The sequence below is a fragment of the Nycticebus coucang genome, chromosome 6 (assembly GCF_027406575.1).
Source record: "Nycticebus coucang isolate mNycCou1 chromosome 6, mNycCou1.pri, whole genome shotgun sequence".
Taxonomy (NCBI): domain Eukaryota; kingdom Metazoa; phylum Chordata; class Mammalia; order Primates; family Lorisidae; genus Nycticebus; species Nycticebus coucang.
Window position 1 is genome coordinate 32,705,399 of NC_069785.1, and position 16,986 is coordinate 32,722,384.

Below are 16,986 nucleotides of genomic sequence, written 5' to 3' on the forward strand. Positions count from 1 at the left end.
TCATTTAAAATAGATTACCACTTTTGTAATCTAATCATTCTCCATTTGATCTTTTATATAAATCTTTATACATAAAGTCATCCTTCAGTATATGCAGGATATTGATCCCACAGATACCAAAATCTGTGGATGATCAAGTCCCTGATACAAAATGGTATAGTATTTGCATATAATCTACACACATACTCCCATATACTTTAATCATCTCTAATCACCTAATGATACTATTCATAATACCTAATATAATCCAAGAGCTCTGTAAATAGTTGTCTGCTGTATTATTTTTACATTTCTATTATTTTTTTATTGTTACTTTTTTAGTGGTTTTTTTGTTTTGTTTTGTTTTTTGATAATTTTCTTTTTTTTTGGAGACAGAGCCTCACTATGTCATCCTCAGTAGAGAGCCATGGCGTCATAGCACACAGAAACCTCAAACTCTTGGGCTTAAGCAATTTTCTTGCCTCACCCTCCCAAGTAGCTGGGTCTACAGGCCCAGGCCAACTAAACGACTGCAACAAAAAAACAACTAGACATTGTGATGGGCGCCTGTAGTCCCAGCTAGTTGGTGTATGTGGCTGGCACTGTAACCACTGTGCTACAGGTGCTGAGCCATGGCTGTTTTTTGTTGTAGTTGTCAATGTTTATCTGGCCCAGGCCGGGTTCAAACCCACCAGCCTCAGTGCACGTGGCTAGCACCGAAACCACTGTGCTATGTGCTGAGTCGTTTTTTGATATTTTCTTTTTTTGAAACAGAGTCTCACTATGTCGCCCTGGATAGAGTGCTGTGGTTGCTCACAGCAACCTCAAACTCTTGGGCTTAAGCTATTCTCTTGCCTCAGCCTCCTGAGTACTGGGACTACAGGTGCCCACCACAATGCCCGGCTATTTTTTGTTGCAGTTGTCATTGTTGTTTAGCTGGCCTGGGCCAGGTTTGAACCCGCCACCCTTGGTGTATGCGGCTGGTGCCATAACCACTGTGCGAGGGGCGCTGAGCCATTTTTGATATTTTCAGTTTCTGGATGACTAAGTCCATTGATGTGGTACTTGTGGATATGGAAGGCCAGATATATACATATTTTTTATGTATGTTTGTATATAAAATACATATTCATATATATTATATATGTGTGTGTGTATATATAAGCACATGGGTATATCTTTTAACAAAATTAATTTTAAAGTGAACAGTATCTAGCTATTGCATTTAACAAGTTCCTAGCACATAAAATTAGGTTTATGAGATTTATTATTTTATTTATTATTATTTATTTATTCCAACAATTATTTATTGTTGGAAGTATTACCAGTGAAGAATGTTTTAGTTTTCTTTCTTAACCTCCATTAGGACCAAGAGTATAATAAGCACAATGGTTACTTCGGGAAACGTGGATGCCATCGCTGCTTGAATTTGACATTATAGAGCAGCTATCCACTATACCTATTTTTATCCCAAGTACTTTAGCTGCACTCTTATTTTTACTTGAAACTCTTAATAAGGGAAAGATCATAGAAAATCACAGATAATCATATTAAGTACAGAATTCTGAATATAGAATTGATAGTGAATCTAGTACTACTTTATTACTGGGACTTTCAGGAATTTAGGTGTTATTATAGTTATATTTGTCCATACAAATAGTGTATTAAGATGTTTGTTTTTCTAAGCCAAGAAAGGTATGTTCCTGTGTTAGGTGTTAGGCTTACACTGAGAAATAAAGTCCAAAGACACAAGAACTAATTGTATGAGTTAAATGCCAGCTACCCATTATTGTGTTTAGGCCAACAGCAAAGCCAGACACACTGAAAGTAATAACTTGCAGCTTTAATAAACTTAACCAGAACTTGTCAGAACATCTAGAAGAAGCCATTTAAAATTCAGCAGATATGTTTTTTAATTAATATAGAACAAAAAATTTTAAATTTGGTGAGGAGCTAGCCATAGTTCTTTTTGGTGTTGTAGACATCCAGAAAGTCTTTATCTTATTTGTCTTAAATTTATTCCACTTGGATGTGATAATATAGATTATTGTAAATGTCAGGATGTGGTGCACTTCACATGGTAAGATAAGGTGAACAATCTGCCATCAGTAGACATTTAAGTGAATTTTTCCTGTGTATTTACTGATTAATCCACTATCTTACTCTCAGACCCTTTATTAACAAAGGTAAGGATTTGTGAAACGGTTGGCTGGAATAAAGGTACAGCGTAGTCTATTTCTGGAAATAAAAATTAGTTTATATCAAATCCTTAACCTTAGTTTCAGTATCAGAATGCTTCAACCAGCTAAGTCTAGCATTTTCTCTTCCTCATTACCATCAATCAAGCCTAGTCTGACTATACTTGGTTTGCATCTTCTGAAATAGCTTCAGTGAAAAAGCATTTTTGTAAACTAAGTCTCTGTTGGCTTCTGGTCCCCTCCCCCTCCCCTTTCTTTCTGCTTACTATTTTATGTTCCTTCCTTCCAGGGTCATCACACTGAAACTGTGTTCAACCGAGTTTTGCCAGGGCCTATTGCACCAGAGAGCAGTAAGAAGCGGGCCCGTAGGATGCAACCAGACCTTTCTAAGATGATGGCCCTGATGCAAGGTGGAGGCACTGGGCCCTTATCTCTGCACAACACCTTCCAACACAGCAGTAGTGGCCTACAATCTGTGTCATCTTTGGGTCACAGTAGCGCCACTTCTGCATCTTTGCCTTTTATGCCATTTGTGATGGGTGGTGCAGTATCATCCCCTCATGTAGACTCCAGCACCATGCTTCATCACCACCACCACCACCACCACCCTCATCCCCACCATCACCACCATCACCATCAAGGCTTGAGAGCCACTGGCTACCCCTCTTCACCAGCGACTGCCACTTCTGGTACAGCCTTGCGGTTGCCACCACTGCAGCCTGAGGAAGATGATGATGAGGATGAAGATGATGATGATGATTTATCTCAGGGCTATGATAGCTCAGAAAGGGACTTCTCACTCATTGATGATCCTATGATGCCAGCCAACTCAGACTCCAGTGAAGATGCTGATGACTGAAGCCCCAGCATGGTCCCATATTGTTTGGGTGGCTGCTGTATTTTCATTTACTCTGGCCCTTGGACTATGGAAATGTGGGAGGAGGGGCAGGGGAGATGTGGGGAAACCCAGGACACAAGGAGGTGAAAAGGAAAAAAAAAGAAAGAAAACTTATGCCTGATTGCTCCCAATTTTGAGAGGATTGGGTGGGCAGGGGAACTCCTAAAATATAATACATGACTACTTCCTCATTTCTGGGGAAGGAAAGGAGACTAGAGCAGCTGGTGGGCTCTCCCCTCTCTAGGCACCTCCATTAACCACAGACTATGTAGCGCTGGCCCTAGCCTCTGGCAGAGCCTGTTCCTGCCCGAACTGTGGATACAGCTGGAGGGTCAGGAACTGTTACCTTCCTTCCCCTTGGCATTAATAAATTTAAGTTAATCCTTTTCCATTCTTCCCTTGCTCTGTATTTGCTCAAACCCAATATAAGTATTATTTTAAGAGGTGATGGTCATGGTGGGTAATTTCAACACCTTTTTCCTAAAGTTCCATACTGTTACACTGAGTTACCTTGGATAAAGTAAACAAGTCATCTGTACCTCTCTAAAGGGCATATATAAATGCCGACTGTCCAGTTTGCTAATAGCAAGGGAATGATTTAAGAGTAGGCAAACAGTTACAGATTCAAACTCCAAGTTCCTTGTACATTTTGTTTCAGGAAAACAAACAATGGATGCTTTGGAGGAAGCCATAAAATAGTGTCACTTTTCATGAAGAACAAGGGGACTGGCAAGGGTGTTGTAACCACTTGTACCTAGGGGAAGGGGGGTGTGGGAAAGAACTAAAGGTTTTTGGACCCCCTCAAGTCATTTGTTTCTCCCACTCTCCTACCATGTCACTGCTCAAATGAAGCCTGGGCATCTTATTCTTGCTATGGCTAGATCTTTTCCCCAATACTAAAGGTTTGTGGAGCCTCTCAAGCGATTTATTTCTTCCACTCTCCTACCATCCCACCTCTCAGACATTATTTTACTTCCTACGGCTAAGTGCTTCCCCATAACTTGGGTCGGAGTTTATCGCAAGAGTGGCTCCATTTCTTTAGCTTGAGCTCGGCTAAATGCTTCCCCATAACTTGGGTCGAAGTTTATTGCAAAAGTGGGCTCTGGCTTGAGCTCCGTGCTCTAGCGCAGCACTTGACCCAGCGTCCTAGCAACGAGGATCCTTCCAGCCCTGAAGCAGTAGAAGCCTTTGCTTGCCGACCATTTCTAGGAGGCGCGCATACCCATTTCCCATTTATGCTGTAGTTTTTCCACTCCTATCCCACGCCAGCGCCTGCTCTTTGCGCTCCCCCTTAATTTGCCGATGGGTGGGGCCTGTACAGCCGCGCGCCGCAGCTCCTGTGAGGCGGGGCGGGCACGTCGGCCCGAGCCCCCACTCCCACCCCCCGCACTCTTTGCTTCACTTGCTCCTACAGTTTGGACAAAAAGTCGGAGCTCCTAGAAACCGCAGTTGGCCTGAGAGTTAAGGGCGAAGGTGGAGCGTCACGTGATGACGTCAATTCGCGTGCGGCTGTGGCGAAGTTGACAAGAAAACCCCGCGAAAATCGACTCTTTCTGCTTTGCACATTTTGTTGATTTTCCCACTCTTTTTCTTTCCTACCCCAACCCATGCCAGAAAGGATTTTTAAAAAAGTCCCCAACGCTGTCGGGACCCGGAAGCGGAAAGGGCATCTTTGAGGTCGATACTTCCGGGTCACTGAGAGAGTGCGGGATTCCGGGGCCGAGAGCGGGTGGCGGAGCCGGGACCTCGCGTGATTCTCGGAACCCGAGGAGAAGCGGCCTCTCGGGCTATGGCTGTGACTCTGGACAAAGACGCTTATTATCGGCGTGTGAAGAGACTGTACAGCAATTGGCGGGTGAGGAAGATCTCATAATTTTTCCTAGGGAGCCCCCCTCGGCCATCCCATAATAACCCTGTTTCTCGGCGCCCTTTTTTCTCTTTCGGTCAGGAATTCCCGGGTTCAGTGCGCGCCCCTTTCGTTGCTCCCGAATCTTTCATCGCAGGCGGCCCCGAGCGCCGCCCGGTAACAGGGAATCCCCGGCAATCGCCTTGCCCTGCGGCCACCACCATCTTCCCCGCGTGCCAGCCCGGGTCATGTATAACAGCCACCTCTCTCAGTCTCTTCCCGCCCTAGAAGAGGCAGCGTCCTTCCCTCCCACTCTGTGATCACGTCTTGCTGCCCCCTCCTGCGGCGTTCACACGCACCCACGCACTCGCTTTGCCCCTTCCGACCCACAGTGTTCTGCCCCAAATCCCGCCAGCATTATAACCATCTTCGTGGAGGAAGGATGGAAGGGCAAGGGAAGACGTGAATCAGGCTCTTCGCGTTTATCGTTTGCGGAGCTTTTGCTGGAGTTAAAAAGAGAAATACTGCTCACGCGCAACCGCCTTATGTTCTAGGAGGCCCTGCCGTGGGTACCAGACCTAGCGCTGAAAACCTACAGACCTTAGAAATACCAACCACCCACCCCACCCCCCCAAAAAAAACCGATGTGATGCTTAAAATCTTATTAGTTCTCCTTCTTGTTAAGAGTATCCGGGGCGTGTGTTCAGAGAAACAGTTGTGGCAGTTTCCAGTCATTTAAGGACGTCCACAGTTAAAACTTACTTTTATGGTACTAATTTATTAATTGAACAAACATTTCGTTGTATTCTGTGGTGTAACTTGAGCTGTCTAGTTTAAGTCGGTCCTCTAAACCCTGTCATCAAGGGAAGATACAACTAATAAAGACTTATTTTAAAACCTGAAAGATGTTTTGAGAAAAAATATCAATTCTCACTTCAACATTCATTGTAACTTTCAAATCGATCCTCTACTAAAACTAAGCTATTAAAATTGGTCATTTCCCTGCCATTCATATTAAAGGTGCTTGTGTATGTTTCATCTTTTGAGGCTAAATGCATTAGATAATTGAAAATAAAAGAAACTCTGTTGCATTTTATGAAAAGCAAAAATAAGAATTTTATGTTAAATGTTGAACACAAATTTTTATTATTTTTTATTTTTTTGAGATAGAATCTCACTTGGTTACCCTTGGTAGAGTGTGATGGCATCTTAGCTCACAGCAACCTCAAACTCTTGGGTTCAATTGATCCTCTTGCCTCAGCCTCCCAAGTAGCTGGGACTACAGGCACGACCACAACACCCAGCTAACTTTTTTTTTCTTTGAGAAGGGGTCTTGCTCTGGCTCAGGCTGGTCTCAAACCTGTGAGCTCAGGCAGTCCACCTGCCTCAGCCTCCTAAGTGCTTAGGATTACAGGTGTGAGTCACTGTGCCTGGCCCACAAATTTTATTTTTTTAATTTATTGGCTAATTTTTACCAAATGATTCTCTCACTATCACATAATTATATATGAACATCATCTATGTTAGAAAAACTTTTTGAAGCTCTAATGCAGGTGTCCTCAAACTTTTTAAACAGGGGGCCAATTCACTGTCCCTCAGACCGTTGGAGGGCCGGACTATAGTTTAAAAAAAAAAAACTATGAACAAATTCCTATGCACACTGCACAAATCTTATTTTGAAGTAAAAAAACAAAATGGGAACAAATACAATCACATCACCTCATGTGGCCCGCGGGCTGCAGTTTGAGGACCCCTGCTCTAATATTTCAATAATCAATAAGACCTAATGTGCTGGTAATAATCAGAAGCTGTTTCTTCTATCAATAAACCCAGAAACAATACAGCTTTGATGCAAGAAGGGATTTCTTTTTGCATAGTCCCAGTGATTCATAATTTATTAAATTATTTCATTCTCCCTATACCATTCATGAAAACTAAAATTATTGTATACCTCTATGTTTCCCTACATGCTAGATTAATTAATGCAAAGCATGAAACTGGTCTATGTAGGAAAAATGATCTGAAGACAGATTAGCAATCTTAATATCAAATGACAATCTTCAAATATGTGAAAGATAAGTTACTCCCAGCCTGCCATTCTTTTTTCTCAAAAAGTTTATATTTGGCTGGGCATGGTGGTTCACACATGTAATCCTAGCATTCTGGGAAACCTAGGTGGGAGAATCACCTGAGTCAGGAGAGAGACCCTGTCTCAACGAAAAATACAAAAAACTAGCCAGGTGTTGTGGTGGGCATCTGTAGTCCTAGCTACTTGGGAGGTAGAGGCAAGAGGATCGGTCGCTTAAGCCCAAGAGTTTGAGGTTGTTGTGAGCTATGATGCCACAGCACTCGCTCTACCAAGGGACAGTAAAACTGTCTTTAAAAAAAAAGTTTATGTTGGCTTTTTTGTTTGTTAGTTTTGAGACAGGATCTGGTTTTGTTGCCCAGTGTAGAGAGTTCAGTGTGGTGATCATAGCTCACTGCACACTCACATTCCTGGGCTGAGGCTATCCTTCTGCCTCAGCCTCCCAAGTAGCTGCCACTACATCTGGGTGATTTTGCTATTTTTAGTATGGAAGTGCAAGCTCAGGCTGGTCTAGAACTTCTGACTTAAATGATCCTCCCACCTTAGCATCTAGGAGTACTAGGATTGCAGGCATAAGCCATGGACCCTTATGCCTGTTGGCGGCTCTTAATGACATCATTTGGGAAGATGTTAGATGATGATAAGACATTGATGGTATAAAGTTATGAGCCAAGTCTATGTATCAGTTAGCAAACCCTGTTGCTAATTATTATGAATTTATGTGTACGGTTTTTATAGCCATATGACTATCTTTGTAAAGGAAGGATGGAAGGGCAAAGAAGGATGTGAATGAGGCTCTTCGTGTTTTATCTGCTTATCCTAGGTATATCAGAAAGATAGTAGATAAGGTGCCCGTAGCTCAGTGGGTGGGGTACCGACCATTATACACCTAGGCTGGCTGGTTCGAGCCCAGCCTGGGCCTGCTAAACAACAATGACAGCTACTACAAATAGCCAGGTGTTGTGATGGGCACCTGTAGTCCCAGCTACTTGGGAGGCTGAGGCAAGAGAATCACTGTGAGTTTGAGATTGCTGTGAGTTGTGACGCCATAGTACTCTACTGAGGGTAACATAGTGGAACTTTGTCTCAAAAAAAGAAAAGAAAATGGGAATTGGAGTGGGAGATGGAGAGAAGTTGACTAATGGCTACAAATAAACACAGTTTGAGAGAAGTGGTGAGTCCTAGTGTTAGATAATAGGATAGCAATGGTTTATAATAATGTTGTATCACAGGTGTTCATAAAGTTCGTGTGCAGTAACTTTATAGACACCTTATATTTCAAAATAGCTAGAACAGAAGAACTAGAATGCTTATAGCATAAAGAAAAGACAAATATTTAAGGTGATGGATATCTCAAGTACACTGGTCTTTACAAGTTATATGTGACCGTATTGAATCATCACATATACCCTGAAACGGTGTACGTTTATTATGCCTCTTTAAAAAAAAAAACTATCATTAAGTGGGCGGTGCCTGTGGTTCAGTGGGTGGGTCCCTGCCATATATACCAAGGGTGGCGAGTTCAAACTTGGCCCTACCCAAATTGCAACAAAATATATCTGGACGTTATGGTGGGCACCTGTAGGCCCAGCTACTCAGGAGGCTGAGGCAAGAAAATCCCCTAAGCCCACGAGTTGGAAGTTGCTGTGAGTTGTGACACCATGGCACTCTACCAAGGGTGATAAAGTGAGACTCTATCGCTACAAAAAAGAAAAAAAAAAACTATCATTAAATGAGGGAGGAAAATGGGGATTGAGATAAGAAAATAACTTGAACAGTGAAAATCCCAAGCTTTGTGCTGTCAGTTCCCATCTTCAGAGACATCTCAGACTAAAATTAACTAGCTAGCTCACACCTGTAATCCTAGTACTCTAGGAGGCTGAGACGGGTGGGTTCAAAACCAGACTGAGCCAGAGCAAGACCTTGTCTCTAAAAATAGCTGGGCATTGTGGTGGGCACCTATAGTTCCAGCTACTTGGGAAGCTGAGACAAGAGAATCCCTTGAGCCTAAGAGTTTCAAGTTGCTGTGACCACAGCATTCTGCCAAGGGCAACAAAGTAAGACTGTCTCAAAAAAAATTTTTTTTACTGAAAAATGCACTAGTTTGGGCTCCACACTCACTTTTTAGTTTTAGATACTCCTGATCATAAATTTTTCAGGGATATGTAGTTGTCCCTAGAGTTCCAGTTCTCCAAATACAAAAAAGTACATGGAGTTGTCGAGAAAGCTGATAAGCTTCTAAATTCTTTTTACCTTTTCTTTTTTCTTTTTATTTTACTTTTTTTTTGAGACAGAGTCTTTGTCACACTCAGTAGAATGCTGAGGCATCACAGCTCACAGCAACCTCAAACTCTTGGGACTTAAGCGATTCTCTTGCCTCAGCCTCCCAAGTAGCTGGGACTACAGGCGCCTGCCACAGCGCCCGGCTATTTTTTGGTTGTATTTGTCATTGTTGTTTGGCAGGCCCAGGCTGAGTTCAAACCCAGCAGCTTTGGTGTATGTGGCTGGTGCCCTTGCCACTGAGCTAGCCTTTTTTTTTTTTTAATAACAGTAGGAGCTAGCCTTATTGGGCTGAAAGTGTGTTTGAATTAGGTACAAACTTTGAAGCTATTCCAACTAAAATATTTATTAATTATAATTTTCAGAACATATGTCCTAAGAATAATTACATTATCACACACTTTTAACTGAGTAGACATTTCTAAACATGGCTTTGCACCCGTAGCACAGTGGTTACAGCGTTGTGCCACATACACAGTGGTTACAGTGGTATGGCCACATACACCAAGGCTGGCAGGTTCAAACCCAGCCTGGGCCTGCTAAACAACAACGACAACTGCATAGAAAAATAGCTGGGCATTTCTTTTTTTTTTTTTTGAGACAGAGCCTCAAGCTGTCGCCCTGGGTAGAGTGCCATGGCTTCACAGCTCACAGCAACCTCCAACTCTTGGACTCAAGCGGTTCTCCTGCCTCCGCCTCCCAAGTACCTGGGACTATAGGCGCCCGCCACAACGCCCAGCTATTTTTTGGTTGCAGCCGTCATTGTTGTTTGGCGAGCCCGGGCTGGATTCGAACCCGCCAGCTCAGGTGTAGGTGTAGGCGCTTGAGCCACAGGCGCCGAGCCAAAAGAAGAAATTTCTAAACATTAAGCCTAGTGTCTGAGTGAACAGTATTTTAGGGATGAGAAAATGGGCTCAGTAAAAAATCAACAGGAAACCTTCATAATGACTAGATTATTACTGTTGTATGACTCTTGGAGATTTGAGTGTAGTTCAGTCTTTCCTGTTATTTTTTAAATTAGAGCCGTTAAGAACAGAAAGCATTGCATTAAAAAATCCCAGGTGATAGTGGTGCATAATAGAACAGGTTTTCTGTTTCTCTGGCCTCTTAAATTTCCTGGGTCCTTTCAGGTTATTTCCAGCCTTTTCATGATTGTGATTATTTTTAACTAAGATTATACGATTAGTACTGTTCAATGGGGAAACAAAAAAGGCTACCTATCATCTTAGGATTCCAGCTATGTTGAAGACTGAGGGGTACAATATTCAGACATACCTGTAATTTAAATCATTTGAGATCTACCCATTAGGACAGCCTACTTGACTGGACCTTGACTTCATTCTCCTATCTTTTATCTCAGAGAATTCCATGAGATGTCACAATAGCAGCTGGTTTCAAAAGGAGTGATCAAATCTATGCCAACAGTCAGGATTGGGGTAGTGAGCGGCTGTGACCCTAGGAAAAGTTTGTGCCAGTGAAGAATCCTAAGTTATATGTCAGTGCCTTCTGGCTCTTTGCTGATAATTATGGTGGTTTAGTTTCTTGTTCTAGGTTGTTATCTAAGACTAGGCAGCTATCTTCTTTGGCTCAAGAAGGTATTTTAAAATATGGTCTTCTCTTGGTATCCCTGGGCATTTGGTTCTAAAATGTCATAAAGTTTGCATAACCTACATGCATTCTCTCATATGCTTTAAATCTGTAGATTACTTACAATACCTAATATAAGGTAAACAGTTGTTACACTGTATTGTTTAGGGGATAATGACAAGGGAAAGAGTCTGCTTATTTGATACAGACACAATTTTTTATTTTATATATATATATATATTTTTTAGGACATATTAAAATTTGCTTTAATACTTCTTTGGGAAAAAAATACCACACTTTTAGTGAATGAACAAGAAACATTTTTACAGTAGCAGTAGGCTATTAATTTTATCTACCATGCCATAAATTCATAAGGAAGAGGTTCCAGTAGCTTGGGGAGGCATCTTGCCATTGAATGTGACAAAGCATTGATTGACTTTTGAATTCTTGGGAAATAGGTTCCATCACCTTGCATCACTGTTACATGGGGGCTGTTGGTTATCCTGTATGTTATACTGTACACCTATTATGCCATGAGCTCGTGGGGAATGAATAAGTTCTTGCACCTAAAAGCATGGGTCCACTGGCACTCCTGTGTGCTATGTTATATGCTTATTATGCTGTGAATTCATAGGGAATGGGTTCAGGAGCTCAGGCTCCTTTCTGTTGGTTCTCACAAAGCGGGCTTCTCTGGGTGGCGCAGGCTGGCGCTTCAGTTGAACCCAGGTACCTTTCTCTTTGGCTTCCTTCTTTTTCTGATCATTTTCCTTCACACGTTTCAAGAAGCTATCTCGGCTTTTAGAGTGCTTAATATGCTCAATACGAACATTAATCCTCTTGGCAAGAATCTTGCCCTTAACTTGTTTACAACAATGCCAACAGCATGCTGGGTAACATTGTAGACTCTTCCAGTTTTGCCATGGTAACATTTGTGTGGCATGCTTTTTGAACAGTACCCCATTCCCTTGGTGTCTACAATATCACCTTTCTTGTAGATGCGCATATATGTGGCCAAAGAAACAACTCCATGTTTTCTAAAAGGCCTAGAGAACATGTATCGGGTGCCTCTCCTCTTTTCCTTTGTGTTTTTGCTTTGGTGAATTACTAGAGATGGTGTCTTCGGCCAAAAGGCTTATTTAATATTTTTGATCTGAGGTGGAATGTGGGACCCCTGGATATGGAGGGCCAAAGTAATATAGGCCAGTTCCTGTATTACTTTGAGTGAGACAATGTCTTCTGTTCATCTCAGTTCTTTACATCTCCTCTGTCTCTAAGTTTAGAGAACCATTTAAATAATGCTTTTTATCCCTGTTGTCAACTGTGCCTGGCATATAGTAATCACTCAGTGAACAGTGGCAATTAATTTTTGAGCTTCCATGCATTTCTTTCTTGCTTTAAAGAGATTTCTATCCAGTCTCTAATAATGATGACTGTAAGTCTAGCCTTTCTTGGCACTGTTCACCTGTTGTCTTTCTGTGATTATTACCCTTTTATTTTCAAAATTGTTAGAGTTTGGATGATAAATTATATGGGTATTCTAGCTATAACCAGACTTCAATCATATTTTTTTTAGGGCAGTACCTTTTTGGTTCAGAGGAAGATGGTTGCTCTCTACTGCAGTATTTCCCCAACTTTTATCATTTTCAGATACCGCCTTAACAGTTTTTTCAGATTCTTTACCACTTGTGTTATATTATTTAATTTTAAATTTTATTTTTAATCAATTAATGCACATAGTTTTTAAAAAATCACAGTTCTCGGCTCAGCGCCTGTGGCTCAAGCAGCTAAGGTGCCAGCCACATAAACATGAGCTGGCGAGTTTAAATCCAGCCTGGGCCTGCCAAACAACAATGACGGCTGCAACAAAAAAGTAGCCGGGAATTGTGGCAGGTACCTGTAGTCCCAGCTACTTGGGAGGGGGAGGCAGGAGAATCGCTTGAGCCCAGGAGTTGAAGGTTGTTGTGAGCGGTGATGCCATGGCACTCTACCCAGGGCTACAGCTTGAGGCTCTGTCTCAAAAAAAAAAAAAAAATCACAGTTCTAAGAAAAGCCTTCAAAAAATAGTCACATGTCTAGAAGCAACCACTTTTAGTTCTTTGGTTTCTTTCTCAATGTCTGTATACTGCTATTTCTTGATTTTTGAATTTTAACTGGTTTTTTTTTTTTTTTTTTTTTTGTAGAGACAGAGTCTCACTTTATGGCCCTCGGTAGAGTGCCATGGCCTCACACAGCTCACAGCAACCTCCAACTCCTGGGCTTAAGCCATTCTCTTGCCTCAGCCTCCCGAGTAGCTGGGACTACAGGCGCCCACCACAACGCCCGGCTATTTTTTGGTTACAGTTTGGCCGGGGCCGGGTTTGAACCCGCCACCCTCGGTATATGGGGCCGGTGCCTTACCCGCTGAGCCATAGGCGCCGCCCTGAATTTTAACTGTTAATGATAGATTAGGATTTAACTTAACTTTCTATATAGTCATACTTATCCAAACTTCCAGATTCTTTTAAAATGTTTTCCTGACATGTTATGAAGAATTTTAGGTACAGAAAAGTTAAAAGAATTTTATTGTGAACCTGTATACCCACCAACTAGATTATACAATTAACATTTTATTATACTTGCTTTATCACACATCCTCTCTCAATAACTTTTCCCCACAATTTTTAGCAAAATAAATAGTCAATATTTACATTGTGGGGGCTCATATGAATATTTTGACTACTGAATGAAGTAATCAAGTACTATTAACCTTTCCTTTTTATACAGTTTAAAATTTTTCCTGGACTAATGATTGCCTCATTTTTTCTCCTTTTTAGAAATCTCCCTAGCCTTAATATTTTCCAAAAGGATGGGCGGCGCCTGTGGCTCAGTGAGCAGGGCACCGGCCCCATATACCGAGGGTGGTGGGTTCAAACCCAGCCCCGGCCAAACTGCAACAAAAAAATAGCCGGGCATTGTGGTGGGAGCCTGTAGTCCCAGCTACTCTGGAGGCTGAGGCAGGAGAATCGCCTAAGCCCAGGAGTTGGAGGTTGCTGTGAGCTGTGTGACGCTACAGCACTCTACCGAGGGCAATAAAGTAAAACTCTGTCTCTACAAAAAAAAAAAAAATTTTCCCAAAGGTGTACCATAAACTTATCAGTCTTTTATTCTAAAATTTTTCATACTCACAAAATTTTATTGTTTTTACACACCCTCCCCCTCTTTCTTTTACATTATCCTGCTATGTCTGTAGTGGTTGCTCTTTGGGCCTGTTGAACCTAGTGACTTTCCGACATTGAGTACCTTGTATCTGAAAGCCCATGTTTCTTTATTTTTTAATTTTTTCTAGCAGCTTTTTTTGTTTTTTTTTTTTTGAGACAGAGTCTCACTTTGTCACCCTTGGTAGAGTGCCATGGCCTCAAAGCTCACAAAACCCTCAGGCTTAAGCTATTCTTTTGCCTCAGCCTCCAAAGTAGCTAGGACTGCAGGTGCCCACCACAATGCCTATTTTTAGACACGAGGTCTTGCTCTGACTCAGGCTGGTCTCGAACTCATGAGCTCAGGCAATCCACCTGCCTCGGACTCCGAGAGTGCTAGAATTACAGGCATGAGCCACTGGCCCAGCACTCTTAACCGCTTTTAAGAAAGGATGCATAAAATATAAATTTCTTGAGCCCCGTGTGGTTTTTTATGTTTTTTTTGTTTGTTTGTTTGTTTTGGTGTTGTTTTGTTTTGTGTTTTAGACAGAGTTTCACTCTGTTGCCCAGGCTAGAATGCCATGGCATCAGCCTAGCTCACAGCAACCTCAGACTCCTGGTACAAGCAAACCTCCTGCCTTAGCCTCCTGAGTGGCTGGAACTACAGGTATTTGCCACCATGCCTGGCTAATTTTTCTATTTTTAGCAGAGGCAGGGTCTTGCTTTTGCTTAGGCTGGTTTGCTCAGGCTGGCTTGTGTGTTTTTTGTGTTTTTCTTTTCTTTTCTTTTTTTTTTTTTTATTCAGTTTTTGGCTGGGGCTAGGTTTGAACCTGCCACCTCTGGTATATGAGGCTGGCACCCTGGCTTGTGTGTTTTAAGAAGTGTTACTCTATCTTCACTTTTGGTTAATAACATATAGTTCAGTACTATAAAATTCTAGGTCAAAAATCATTTTTCTGCTCACAATTTTGAAGCCACTGTTTGTCCTTCTCCATATTTTCTTCATATTAGCCTTTTGAGAAGGCTAATATGATTCTTTATCCAGTATACCTTTTTTTTTTTTTAAAGAAATGGAGTCTCTTGCTCAGGCTGGTCTCGAACTCCTGAGCTCAAAGAGTCCACCCACGTCAGCCTTCCAAAGTGCTCCCAAATTTATCTTGCCTATTTTTTCTGAAATTTTAGAATTATACTTTGTGTTTTGAAATTTCACAGCAATGTGCCTTGATATTCCTCTCCCCTCCCCCTTGCATTGAGTTGGGAACTGGGGGACTATTAATCTAAAACTCACATTCTTCAGGGCTGGGATCTTGTATTCTTTGATCATTTCCTGCCCTCCATTTCCTTACCCAGGCGTAGGGAACCTCTAGCATTAGGCCCACATTTGGTCTTCTGGATCCTTGAGTGTAGCATTTTGCCTGAATCCAAGTTTTACAGAACAGATCATTTTGTTAAAAGGGGTGTGGCAGAGAAGGATGACACTTTTCTTGCTTTCTTTGGTGCTTAGAAAAGAACAATCTAGGGCGGCGCCTGTGGCTCAAGGAGTAGGGCACCGGTCCCATATGCCGGAGGTGGCGGGTTCAAACCTAGCCCCGGCCAAAAACCAAAAAAAAAAAAAAAGAACAATCTTGAAATCAGAAGGCCACAGGTTCCCCACCTCTCATCGTCTTCTATTTCCAGGGACTATTTCTTAACTTTATTTTCTCATCTTTCATTGAATTTTATTTCCGCTATTATTTTTTATTTCTTAGAGTTTTTATCCTTTGTTCTTCATGTATATAGTATATTTATTTCTCTTATAGGAGATATTTATTTAAATTTTCCCCATCTTCTGCATTCATTTTCTTTGGGTCTGTTTGCTTTTTCTCTTACATAATGGTGACTTCTCCAAACTAAAAATGAGACTGGCACCTGTGGCTCAAAGGCATAGGGCACTGGCCCCATATACCAGAGGTGGCGAGTTCAAACCCGGCCCTGGCAAAAAACTGCAAAAAAAAAAATAATATTAACAATGAGGGCTCAGTGCCTGTAGCACAGTGGTTACAGCACCGGCCACATGCACTGAGGCTGGCGGGTTTGAACCCAGCCTGGGCCAGCTAAACATTGACAACTGCAACAAAAAAATAGCCGGGCATGGTGGAAGGCACATGTAGTCCCAGCTACTTGGGAGGCTGAGGCAAGAGAATCACTTAAGCCCAAGAGTTTGAGGTTGCTGTGAATTGTGATGCTATAGCACTCTACTGAGGGCAACATAATGAGACTTTCGAAAAAATAAAAACATAATATAAATTCAAATCAAAATAATGAAAAAAAATCAAAATGAGGCTCAGGTACCCACAAAAATTAAATAATAAACTGGAATCTCTGCAAAAGAGGAACCTCTCAACTAATAGTCGTTACTGTAGAATGAATGGGCCTGCTTATTCCATGAAAGAGCCCCCAAAAAATGTCAGTATCTAAAAGTGTTTTCTTTGAATTCAATCAGGATATCCAAAAAAAATCCTCTAATTTTTGTCATTTGAGCATTTGTTTCTGATTGTCATTCAGAGTACATTTTCATTTAATTCCTCAATATTTAACACTTGCCTTCTGCTGGACCTGGTATCTTTATTTATTTATTTTTTTTTTTGAAACAAAGTCTTACTATGTCGCCCTCAGTAGAGTGGTGTTGACATCATAGCTCACAGCAACCTCTGACTCATGTGCTTAAGCAATTTTGCCTCGGCCTCCCAAGTAGCTGGCACTACAGGCGCCTGCCACAACACCCGGCTGGTTTTTTTTTTGTTTTTTTTTTTTTTGGGTTGTAGTTGTCATTGTTGTTTGGCAGGCCCCTGCTAGATTTGAACCCACCAGCCCCAGTGCATGTAGCCGGTGCCCTAGCTGCTGGGCTTCAGGTGCCAAGCCTCGGCCTGGTATCTAAATAAGAAGCCTTTCTGAGCCCA

The 16,986-nt window shown here is 41.9% G+C and overlaps 2 protein-coding genes across 8 annotated transcripts in view; both read left to right on the forward strand.

The window, feature by feature from the left end:
* Window positions 1–3,461, forward strand: part of CHD8 (chromodomain helicase DNA binding protein 8) — a 65,217-nt gene extending 61,756 nt beyond the window's left edge. For all 7 annotated transcript variants that reach the window (XM_053595077.1, XM_053595075.1, XM_053595082.1 and 4 more), the window contains one exon: window positions 2,467–3,461. In XM_053595077.1, the coding sequence (XP_053451052.1) occupies window positions 2,467–3,036 (570 nt within the window). In that variant the 3' untranslated portion in view covers window positions 3,037–3,461. The remainder of the gene's footprint in view (window positions 1–2,466) is intronic.
* Window positions 3,462–4,462: 1,001 nt separating this feature from the next.
* The window catches only part of SUPT16H (SPT16 homolog, facilitates chromatin remodeling subunit), a 51,950-nt gene continuing 39,426 nt past the window's right edge, over window positions 4,463–16,986 (forward strand). The window contains exon 1 of the mRNA XM_053594254.1: window positions 4,463–4,930. Coding sequence (XP_053450229.1) covers window positions 4,865–4,930 — 66 coding nt within the window. The 5' untranslated portion in view covers window positions 4,463–4,864. The remainder of the gene's footprint in view (window positions 4,931–16,986) is intronic.